The sequence below is a fragment of the Tachyglossus aculeatus genome, chromosome 9 (genome assembly GCF_015852505.1).
Source record: "Tachyglossus aculeatus isolate mTacAcu1 chromosome 9, mTacAcu1.pri, whole genome shotgun sequence".
In the NCBI taxonomy this organism is placed as follows: Eukaryota; Metazoa; Chordata; class Mammalia; order Monotremata; family Tachyglossidae; genus Tachyglossus; species Tachyglossus aculeatus.
This window is the reverse complement of record NC_052074.1, coordinates 54,954,260-54,966,618: the sequence shown is the minus strand read 5'-3', so window position 1 is coordinate 54,966,618 and position 12,359 is coordinate 54,954,260. Positions and strand designations below refer to the sequence as shown.

Below are 12,359 nucleotides of genomic sequence, written 5' to 3'. Positions count from 1 at the left end.
CAGAGAAATTAAATGACTGGCCCAAGGTCACACGGCAGACAAATGGCAGAGCCGACATTAGAACCCAGGTCCTTAATGACTCCCTGACCATCCATTAGTTACCATAAGAACCAATTCTTTAATTTTCCTTAAAATTACCTCAACTGGGCCACTTGACTGCTCACTCATACTAAACAAATCAAAACACTAAAAGAATGAATACAAACCTCAAGTCATCTGAGTCTTGAGTTACTTTAAAAAGTTGCGAAATGAAACTATCCCATTAGCTGTGGTTCTAATGCTAACTGACACTGCTAATGCCAACCGAAATGAATGATCTGAACAGCAATTTGACTCAAAACTTGCTCTAGGTTGGTCCGATTCCAACTAATCACCGGTGTAGGGGAAGGGTGAGGATTACTGGGGTTTGCGGGGGAGTAAAGCAGGGTGTCAAAAAGCCCATTTCAAAGAAAAATGATCTGGTGGAAATCGAAATTAAAATCCCATGACCTTGTCCCTCCCTCCTCAAGCCCTGAACCTCCCACCCTGCAAAAAAAACAACTCAGCTATAACTGGATGGCAATCGGTACCATGGAACATTAAAGTAAATCACCAAGCCCATACCAAAAATGTTTAGAGTTAGAGAAGCCCCTCTGATTTTCTGGAGACTGGCTCCTCCCCAGACACACTCAGTCCTTGTGATTCTGATGATCTTTCCCAAGTTAGCAATTCTGAAGGCCAGTAGGACACTTGTCTGGGGGTGCTTTTCCCAACTGCAAGATACAATCGACTGGCCCGAGAGGGAGCCTGGGCTGGGCCCCGCAGAGCTGCTTTAAGAACTGGGCGAACTGGACAACTTCCAAGGGTCCACTGCATCCCCGGCTCCTTCGCAGCCACTGTTGCAACTGCTGTTCTCTACCTAAGGGGTACCCCGGCCCCCGCGGAGAAGCAGCGGCCTGTTCTGGGAACAAGACAGCTTTCAACAACCCGAGCCTGCCATCGTTTTAAAACTGGCTGGGGTCTCTGGCCTGCCGTTCTGGGGAGTTGTGTTCTAATCTGAATTTACTGGAATTTTGCTGTGACGTTTGGTTATTGATTGTGACTACCCAGAACTCAGAAATAATGGCAGCAATTTTCTAATCCAGCCCTCTCTGTAACTGCCTCGCAGGCCTCCTGACTAGGAGCGGATTAGAGGCTGGCTACACACGCGGACGCTTTTCGGACCAGATGAGGGGCAGTGCCAGGTTGAGGTCTGTCAGGATTCACTGGCAGCTTGGGAAAAAGGAGTCTTGTATCTCCTTCAACGTGTTTTGCCCTTGGGGCCGAGCCAGATCTCCATGAGCCCAAGATTTCATCAGTGGAGCCTGCAAATGCCAAATACTTTTCCTGCTATTTTGGGCCAACTCGATTCTGGGAATAGAACGCTTGTTCTTGGGTAAACAGAGTTCAAGAGGGAGGAGAGAGTCATGCACAGCCGAAGTTTTCAGGCCCTATACAGATTTGTGACGTGGAAGATATGGATCGAAAACTTGGGAGTGATGTGCTTCTGGACGGCTGTTCTCAGCAAGCAAGGACATTTAAAAGGACTAGATGCTCAACCCAGTTGCGGCAAGCAAAACAGCGTTATTCTAGCCACGTGTCTGCCATCTGCTGCTGTCCTGTCAAAGCAGCCACAAGGACACTGCTTCATCACCTGGGAGGCTACAATGCTTCCCGGCAATATATCTCTCCACGATACATCAGGAGGCACGGAAGGCCTGGTGGGATTGAGGAACAGAACGGAGAGCTCTGGAGCAGCAATAGGGCACAAGGTATGTAAAAATGTCCACGCCAGATAACTGCAGGTGAGGTGGGTTGGGACTGGGAATACATGCCCACCTGACACTGCTCCGGTTAGGTTTTAACACCAGGGCCATGGAGTTGATCTGGATGAACTGATTTGTTTTGCCCAACCCAGGTCACCAAATCCTGGAGGGAAGAACTGAAAGTCACATAAGATAAAAGATAGGATGGTGAGCAAGAGAAACACGCTCTGCTGCCTGACGTCGAAGACTGGTGACTAAGGTTCTGATACATTTCCAGAGCATAAGTCCTGGCCTTAAGGCCCTTGTGTGGCAGACACTTGAGAAGAAGGTCAAAAAGAGTAATGGGGTCAAACAACATTAGGCTTAGGGAGCAGGAGACATCCTGTTTGACTTGCCAGCCAGGAGAAATCTCTTCCTGTCCAGGAGGGAGTTCTACTGAAACAGAGCCAGATGGCTTTGGACAGTAACTTCTGGCAGTTGGACGGTGTTGTTGCCAATTTACTCCACACTTCAGAAGTAAAGCTCTGGTTTGTTCACAAAGGTGAGGTTTCTTCTTGTTTTACGTGTGTGTGTGGGGGGGGGGGGGGATGGGAGATTTTCAACACCGATATTTAAAAATCTGCACATTTCATATAGGCACAAACAAAATGAAACCACTGGATTTGAGAAGACTGATTTGCAACAAGAACTCCAAAGCTTTACACCAAAAACTCTTCCAAGTGTACAGTGCCACATACACTGAGTGAATCTAAGTCTTTTCAAAAAGCCACCAACATCTTGTCTGAGCGAGGGGCTCTAGTCTCACAGTAGAGTGGGTAAGTTAAAAGAAATCCTTGGACCACAAACCTTTTTAGTAGCTCTCAAGTTTCCACTGGCATCACCCATATTTGCGAATTCTACTTCTTGCTAACCTCCTAAGAGAGCACACTTACATGCCTGAAGCAAATATAATAAAAGCTCCACTTCAAAAAAAAAAAAAACCCACAAATTCCTCTGCGAACCTAATAAAAAAGGAGAGACTGTTTATTAAATTTCTTTCATGTCCTCCATCGAGTTTATTTTAGGCCCTGGGCTAATTTTTGTGTTGATAATACCAAGTCTAGGCACATTAATGGAACTCAGTTTTAGCATTTCAAATTTTCCTCCTCAAAGTTTTCTAAACTGATTTCATCTCCAACTAATTAGAAGTCTTGAAGAAAGAAAACAGCCAACTCTGGAGCTTCCCACCAGAGGCTAAATCTCCTGGATGGCCTTCCTTACGGCAGATCTCCTGTGGTCTCCCAACTAAGACATTGGCAAACTGATCCAATGCAGTCAGAGGGAGCATCTCTCAAAGCCTCTAAATTGCCTGTTGAACCTCTTGAAGAAAAAGCAAATAAGACAAGGAAGAGCTCTAAAATAAAATCTCAATTTTGGTTACTTCTGGACCACCCAGAGGTACTTTTGGCGAGAGTTAAGGGGGTGGAAGGGGGGTAGGGAGGGTCCAAAGACATGGGCTGAATTTAACTCAATTCTGAATTTCAATTAAACTCTGCATACCCAGAAGCCAACGCTGTAAAATCATCATCATCATCAATCGTATTTATTGAGCGCTTACTATGTGCAGAGCACTGTACTAAGCGCTTGGGAAGTCCAAATTGGCAACATATAGAGACGGTCCCTACCCAACTGTGGGCTCACAGTCTAAAAGGGGGAATAATAGAGTTAGTAAAATGGCACTGCGATTAGCTGTAACAGTGAAGCCAAACTACTTTCATAATTGAAAAAGGGGAATACAAATGAAGCTGTAAATTTTTACCATAAACCCGCTATCTTCCAGCTATTTTAATTCCCGCTGGTTTTGAACCAAGGGTGGTTCCAGAAACAATGAACTTAAATCTTCACAATTTTTTTTAACTGGCCGGCATGTTATTAGCAAGCCCAAACTACGTAACTTAGTGTGCTTTATTTTTTCCTTTCATCTAATTTGATTTACCAAATGAGTACCTCTAAAGCAACTTGAACTAGGCTCACTGAGGTTTCTTGTGTAGCTTACATCATAGCACCACCTTGTGTCAAAACTCAACAGAATGACCACATATCCATATTTAAGATACCTTAGTTGTCCAAAGTTTCACTGTCCAGTCAAATGAGGAAGTGACAAAAAGATGGGAGAAATCTACGGCCCCAACGGCCGCATGGCAGTGGATCCCAGTGATTGGTCCTTGGTGTCCTTCAAACATCTCACTGATTCCAGCTTTGCTGTTACACAACACAGAAATGGTTAGACCCGGCTCTTTGAAACCATACCTCGTAGCAATAAAGCCCCCATATCTACAGTTCAACATTATATCCTGGCATAACCTGCACAAGTCTCGGGGATGAGATTCTGTTGCACTGAAATCCCCCTTCAAGAATTAAGGTAATGTTACTTCTTGCGTTAGAAGTTATCCTGTTCAGACTGAACAAGACCCAGCTAAAGCAGTAAGTAAATTCTAGAATCATAAACATTAAGGCAAATAACAATCCACCCCCGCTCTTCTGCTACTTGAAGCAATGAAACAGGAAAGATGGGAAGCAAGGCTCCACAGAAGAGACACAATTTTGGCTGCTTTTACAGCAGAGAGCTTTGAGAGAGGGTGATATGTGTTTGAAACTTAACCAGGACACTCAATTTTAGTTGAGAAAGCAATTGATAAGGGAGAGCCAGACAATTTCGAAACGGATTGAACAGCAGGAGAAATACTACTCAATTTAAAATGTGTCCGTGATGTTACTGCACAATTATTGTTAGATTTGAGAAAAAGTGTGAGGTGTTCTATCTCGATTCAAATGAACAAAGGACAGGAACGTGGCTGATTACCTTCCTGGGCACAACGTAAAGATTCATTCCCGAGCACATTGTAAATGCGCGGTAAGTATAAATATTAATGAAAATCCCTTTATACTTAACCCAAGAATTTTATCAAGATGGGGAAAAATAATTTTCCCTTAAGAATGCAAATTTTCATTTTAGGCATATTGGTGTGAATGCTTTCTGTAAAATGCTGGTGAAGATTTTCATTAAAATAGGCCTCTATTTTGTTGAAACATGGTTAAAAGAGGGCCACGTTATGACTTTCCGATAATTCCAGTTTCTATTTACCTGCCATGGCGGCACGCTGTGTACACAGAACCTTCCTCACTCCCAACAACAAAGTTGTTGACATCTCCAACAGGGAAGGACATAGAAGTGACAGCTACAGGTTTGGATTGCTTATGGACCAGCTCCATGCTGTCCTGTGTAGAAAAATACAATGAATTTATTTTGCAAACGTGTAACCTTTTCTTTCAACGAAAAGCAGGGAGGTTTTATGGTCTTCATTGGGGGACAAAATATGCTACTGCCATTCTCATTCTGCACATGTTGATTTAGATAAATTTAGGTATAGACTTGAAAAGAGTTCCATGGTGGTAAAAGGATACAGTAAGTTACTGAATTTTTTCCCTTGGAAAAATCTCACAACCAACATTAGGAAAATTAGTGTTGAGTTTCTTATTTGAGTTACAAGTGTTATAGTTACAAAAATCATCCCTTTCACCTTATATAAATTTCCCACTTTTCCAAGTTCACGCTACCTGTGGCTGGGAAAGCATGTCCAGACTCCATGAGCAAATTTTCCCATCAGTTGAGATGCTAATCAGGTTGTGAGCATTCTGAGTTCCAACTACATTCACACAATACACAGGGTGCTAAAGTGACAGACAACAAAACAGAGTTTCACTGATTATTTTCAAAGTAAATCCAAACAAAAACTGTCGAACAGATCAGATTATTATAATACAGATATAGCATTCATCTTAAAAATACTATTTTATTAATCCCAGCTCTTCCACTTACCTGCTGTGTGACGCTAGGCAAGCCACTTTACTTCCCTGTGCCTCTGTTCCCTCTTCTGCAAAATGGGGATTTAATACCTGTGCTCTTACACCGTGAGCCCCTTGAGGGACCTGCTTATCTTTTATCTAAGCCAGTGCTTAATACAATACTCGGCACATGGTAAGCACTTAAATACCACGATTATTATTATTATTTTCATTAAAAAAAATTTCTGAATTACTGAACCAATGAAAAACAGGTTAAGGTCCCTAAGTCATAGATTTTTATACAACTAAAGAAAAATTCTAAAATCCAGCATTACAAATAGGTGGGCAAGCAGCCTAATGTCTTTTCACCCCCGATCTATCTCCGCTTCGTGTTCCCTCCCTCGATGATTCCCAAACCAAGCTTTTTCTCCCGTCCCTTCTCTAGGACACTGCTGCTCTGGGATGGTTGCTTTTTTGATACTGAGCTGCCCGGAAAATATGCAAGCCTTACATCTGGAGCTTGAGGTAGGGAAGGGAGAAAAATTCCCAACTTTTCCCAACTTCATGGAGTTAGAAGAATGGGCTTAAAAGGGCCTGTGGCAGCAAGGGTTCAGGCTGGAGCACAGACTCCAAGGCAATTGCTCAAATACTCAAAGAAGGGGAGAGTCCAACCACATCTCCTCAACCCAAGTGCAGCTGATAGGCCCCTGACAGTCTTGGTAAATGCAGATTATTTTCCTCCACCACATTTTTCCTCCAAGATTTCACTATTCTCTTGCTCAAGGCTTTATGTCTCGAGCCAGCTTCATTGTTACTAGGACTCCCGTACATCAGAGCTCCAAAGCATTTGCTAAAAGGAAGCCTGACTCTGTGTTTCCATCCTCAGTACCTTTCTCCCAAATGATCCCCTCACTGACTTTGGCTTAAATCTAGCTCGTCAAACAGGTATAATTAGCGGGCGGGGGGAAAGAACAATAAAAACCACTGGATATTCTAGATTTTGGAAGATATGAGGGTACTGTTAATTGGAGAATTCATGTTTTTTGAAGTCATACAACACAGGCTTTTTAAAAATTTAAATCTCCTCCAGTAATAAAAATATCTTCCATTTCATCATCTGAAAAATATGAAAGAGCCCTTAACCATTCAGACTTTGCTTGACTAACAAAAAGGTGCTGTTTTGGAGGAGAGAAAGGTAACTCTGCCTTGCCCCACAAAGGAACACTTTCTTACTGCCAATGTTGCTGTATTCATACATCAAAGAATGTTCATTCTGCAGAGACCCTGGATCAACACCATCAGGGAATTAAGTGAACACTGTAATTCTTTTGGAAGAGGCTTTATTTCCCTACCGTGTGAGCAGCAGCTGAAAGTGGAGTTCTCTGGACTGGCGTTCTCTTATTGCTACGATTATCCCACAGCACAATCTGGCCAGAATACGTACCACCAACCACCAGATTTGGGTGAAATTTTGCAAATGTTGCTGACATCACAGCAGACTGCAAATAAACAAGGCAAGGATTTTATGTTTAAGGTAAATTAGAAAGGAAAACCTGACAAGTTACAGAAAATACACTGTTTCCTCAATGCAACTTAATGTTTTCCATGTTTTGTTTTAAAACATTTAGTACAAAAAACAAACAACTGAATGGTTCATTTCAATAAAACGGTTGGCACTTTTACTGGGAAAAAAAAATTCCATTTTTCTCCTGATTTATATTTGTTAGGAGTATGTCACTGAAAAAGATTAAATCAAATAACATTTCTACGTAAACATATATTGAAGTAATTTGCTAAGGAAAGCAAAAAACATTTCATATTATAGTATCATATGATAACATAATTAGCCTTGCACTCTGTCTTGACAGTAATCTGACAGCAGATTATATGCTAGTTTTGATTCAGTTAAGTGATTTTTCAGAATTATGACATTTTCAAAAGACCGTCTTGAGCAAACAGAAAAGGTTTGCAAATTTTACCTTTTTACTACACCCACTTGAAAACATGCATCTGTTTCCTACTTTGAGCATATGCTTTTACTTAAAACTATCCTGTTCCAACTCCTCGGGCCATGTATATGCAATTCAGTGAGCCAACAGTCTAATTGTACATTCAACAACACAGTTCCTGAAAAGCTCCTTTTGCTAAAAACATTTAGAAAGGTTTCCCTTTTACACAATCAGTCAGAATAAAAGAAAAACACAAGGGCTCAGGACTTTTGGTCTGCTAAATCTTGAAAATGTTAGAATGACTGCAATATACCAATTATTTTAAACCACTGAATTCTTCCATTTTTGGTCAACACCTTTTTGCAAATACATGGGATGAAGTACATGTCAACCCAATGAAACTGTTATGTTGACTAGCAGAAAAGAAATGGCACTGGTCCAAATTAATCAAACGAAGCCTTAAACTCAGGAAGAGGGACTCACACATCATACCTGGCAGTGAAACACATACTCTGGAGTAGTTTTCTTGTACTTCATGTTCCATACAAGGGCCACACCATCAGGTTCATGGGGCGCATCTTCATTGTTATTATAAGAGGCCACAAGCAATTCCGGATACTGTTAAAAAAAAAAATTCAAATGGAAAAGAAATATTGTGCATAACTGAAAATTGCCTTTGGTCCTAAACGTTAAACCCTTCAGTTTTCTCTGCTAATTTTAATGTTAAAAATCAAGATGAGTCCCATCACCAAGAAATCTTATGACTCTCCAGTTATGGCTGGGCTTAATAGTAAATTGTCCCAGATTACTGGACAGAAATACAGTCCGAGTGTTTAGAGGTTCACCTGCTACGCAAGTTTGGTTAGCAACTGGTTAAAAAATACACCCAGATGGGTACTGGGTTCCACTGACACTGATAAAATTGAGAAGACTATTACTTGTGGAATAGATGATTTTGAAAAGTGCTAAAGATATAAAATTGGTTCTTTCAAAAGTATTAAACTATATTAGGCTAGGTTAAAAAATTACTGGAACTAGTCAAAAGTATTTTTTTAAATGATCAACTTGATAAAATCGCAACAGAGAGGTATCTGTCTAGAGTTGTCAAAAATGCATTAAGTTAATGTAAGCTGGTACAATTTTGTAATTTTTTTTTTTACCTGAGATGACCAGTCCAAGCAACTAACAACACGATGTTTTGACCAACGTTCATCGAAAAACTGCCTGTTTAGAGACAGTTTAGCACCTGCCTGTGTTTCTCTGCAAAAGAAGTGCAAAGACAGAAGACTTAGAATTCATACCACCTTTTCAGTTAGAATAAAACTCACCAGGCTCTAGCCTGAACAATTAAACATTACCCTTCTTTGTCTTCTAAATCTCTTCCACTGTAGTCAAAGAAGATATTAATCTGCTCAGAAAGAGCTCTTTCAACGATTCTTGTAGAGTGATCAAAGAAACTTAAAAATTCTTCTGAGTGCAATATTTGTTGTTTTTCTTCTTCAGTGAGCTCATGAGGTGGAGCTGGTGGGGATGGTGGGGGGAGAAAAAGATTTGTTTCTGAAGGTTTTTCCTATAAATACCTGTCAAAACCTCTCATGACAATATAGACATTTTGCAACCAATAGTGTATATTTTTTCCTGAAACAGCTCCTTCCATTCCATTTTAGAACACTCCCTTTTGCTATTTTAATTTGTCTCAAAAGCAAACCAGAATTAAAAATAGCAAAACTCATTAAGACATATTTTAAAAATCATCCATTCCAATTTCTATACCTTCTTCATCGTCATCTTTTTTCTGTGCTTTCTCTTCTTCTGGTTCTTTGGGTGGCTTTGGTGCCACTGCATCCTCATCATCCTCCTCATCTGAAAAAAAAAATCACAATTAATAGAGAACTGTGTTTTAGCGGAATGCTCATCAATGGCCCCCCAGGTAAGTCATGAGGAATGCGTCATTCACAGCTTTTTATTAAAAATGAAGACAACACCAGTTACATGACTGTATTTCTCACAGGCCTCCTTTGGAAAATGAAGATATTCTCCTGTAATTCCATGTTAATATACAAGAATATTAATCAGGAAATATTTTTGTTGAATTTTCCACAAACGCCTACTTAAAACACAACAGTCACACCAAATTCTGTAGCTGCGTAAACTGAAACAGGACACCTCAGCAATTGCAAAGAACTCCCACTGGAAATAGATGAAATCTTGCAAGCATTTATCATTCCAGACAGAACAACATGCAACTATCACATAGTTTTATGTAACATGCTGACACATTAATGCTGCAGAATAAAGAAAATCAAATGCCTAAAATAGCCTACAGAGCCGCTGCGTACTTGCGATCTGAAGCCATCAGTGTCTAATGGGCCTTCATATGGCATAAAGATGGCTCACATTAGCTTTCAGGTTGCTATTCTGAGAGGCAAATTTCACTACAGATAATAGCTACGAGACTACCCTTTTCCGTTCTGTCATTTTAAAATGCACGTCTCATTATTATATATCATGTTTGGCAATGCGAATTTTTGAACAAACTGTGTTTTCCTTAATTTCAATAAATAACGGACAACATTGTTAAAGACTAATGGCACCCAAGGCTTATCTGACGTGGTGCGTTGCTCCTTGTCCTTTTTAACACAAAGCCAGAAAGCAACTGTAGGTTATTTAAAAAATGTCAGAATATACGCATTGCTTATTTCCTCTTGCCCTGCATTCTGCAATAGATTCGCTGGTGGGGGTTGGAGGGGTGGGGTGGGGGGGTAGAGAATCCTCCTTTTTATTGGATAAACAGATTTGTCATCTGTCTATAAGAACGGCAGCAGGAGCCTGCAGCTTGCTTCATCTCGAGTAACGAGGAACTACTTAACGGGGGGCGGGGGCTCAACTTGTTTGTCAGAGACATCACTCTGACCCACGTTGCAAGTTACCTTAAAGCACGCGCACACACACACACACACACTGAGTGCACAAAGAGTGGTCAAGGGATGAGAACCAGCTGCCAAACCAGGGTCTCAGCAGCCAAGGCCAGCTGACTAGATAGCAGCAACCAGATGGTACTGCCGGGATTGTGTCTCCCTGCTCTAAGGTGGCAATGGGATGGCATGACATTTTTCTGCCTGACTGCTTCCAATCATGTCTTTCCCCAATGGCAAGCCTGTGCAATTACCAGCACTCCAGGAGGTCTTCAGACAAGCCTTTACCCTGCAAACAAAATACAGCTTGTAGTCCCTACCAGCTGCCAAACCACACACATAGTGTTAGGTTTAGAGAGCGCTGAAAAACCTAACTCTATAGTGTAGGCAACAAAAATATAAGCGTACCTGAAGGAAAGAAAGCTTGAAATGACACTGCATAATGCACACCGTGATACAACTTCCAACTTAATCAAAATGATAATGACGTATGCCAATCCCACATTACTGGAAATTGAGCGATTTTTACGTTCTGACAAGTTTACAGAACTAGGATAAATGGCATGAATGATTTCAATATATGCTCATACTTTTGAACCAAATGGTGAAGGTTAAAATTTTTCCTTTCAAGGGCCTCAATCAGCCACAAAGGAAAACAGTAATCACTGTCTTTTCAGCCAGCCCAACCGCATTTGTCAGCCCTTTCTCCGTCAATGCAGCCAGAGCAATCAACCTGCCAAACATTCAGAATGGAAAAACAATCTGAAAATACAGGGTATAATGCACCTGCCAGTGAAAATGGCCATTTCAAGAAAAGCTAGTGATCTCAGTGACCCCGCTGAGGAGGCGGTGGTGCAAAGGGGAAAGAACGCGTAAAAGAATTCTTAGTGATCTCCACTCTCTTGCACATTGACACTTCCTTACAAAGCATGCCAATTACAGCTTTTGTGCTACTTAAAAAATGAAAGCTTTTTTGGGCAAAAACATCACAGAGAAACAGAAAGACACTACTCCTTTTTAGACGAATTCGCGTGTACAACCATTAATCGGAAAACTGTATCGCTAGTGGCCATTCAACACTCTCTTGCTCCAAGATGAGGGGAAATGCTGACATCGTCTAGTCTCTGAAATAGTGACTAGCCATAAAGATAATTTAGTTGTATTTATAAAATAATGGCTTCCAGAAGATTGAAATGATCACTGCAAATTAAAAATTCGGTATACGGAAACCTGCGTACTTTACCCACTAGGTGCTACGATTACACATCATTCTTATCAATTGTTGAACCCAACTGTGGCTGGCAGAAGGTCCAAACCTTCTTTGAAGCCAGGGAAGGATTTTAGTTTCCCAACACAAATCCTCCTTAGCATTCCCAATTAGAAACCACATCCACCCACCCACCTCCTATCCCCGCCCCCAACTTTACCGCATTACAATAGCCTGTAAGCCCCATTTTCAATGACAGGTGTCAAATTCCTGTCACAATGCATTTGGTCAGCACTTTAGTGCTAAGTGACCTCATAATCTGCATATTTTAGAGAAAAGATCTTGTAGAATATCTGCCCTCCCTTTGAACATTTAAAATGTAGATGGGGTATATTATCCCTCCATATGACATTCTCAATCCATATTGTCCACATACATTATTTTGGTTGCATTTGAAGGCTACGTAGAGTAGCAATTATTTAAATATATGCCCTCGTGATTTTAGTTTCAGAATGACTGACTACATTTTCGTAATCTGCCTATAACTTAACAACTACTGACTGAAATCTACAGTGGGGCATCTACATTTCAGAGGTATAATTGGAAGCTGAAGCAGAAAAAGGAAAATTGGAAATTTTTGTTTCTCTCACCAGAAGCAAAAAATTAAAAAAATATATAT

The 12,359-nt window shown here is 40.9% G+C and overlaps 1 protein-coding gene across 6 annotated transcripts in view; it reads right to left on the bottom strand.

The window, feature by feature from the left end:
- Window positions 1–12,359, bottom strand: part of DYNC1I2 (dynein cytoplasmic 1 intermediate chain 2) — a 59,670-nt gene that overhangs the window by 6,633 nt on the left and 40,678 nt on the right. For all 6 annotated transcript variants that reach the window (XM_038751319.1, XM_038751323.1, XM_038751321.1 and 3 more), the window contains 8 exons: window positions 9,332–9,421; window positions 8,917–9,079; window positions 8,719–8,818; window positions 8,051–8,176; window positions 6,962–7,108; window positions 5,382–5,495; window positions 4,909–5,042; window positions 3,881–4,025 (listed from right to left, as the gene is read on the bottom strand). In XM_038751319.1, the coding sequence (XP_038607247.1) occupies window positions 3,881–4,025; window positions 4,909–5,042; window positions 5,382–5,495; window positions 6,962–7,108; window positions 8,051–8,176; window positions 8,719–8,818; window positions 8,917–9,079; window positions 9,332–9,421 (1,019 nt within the window). The remainder of the gene's footprint in view (window positions 1–3,880; window positions 4,026–4,908; window positions 5,043–5,381; window positions 5,496–6,961; window positions 7,109–8,050; window positions 8,177–8,718; window positions 8,819–8,916; window positions 9,080–9,331; window positions 9,422–12,359) is intronic.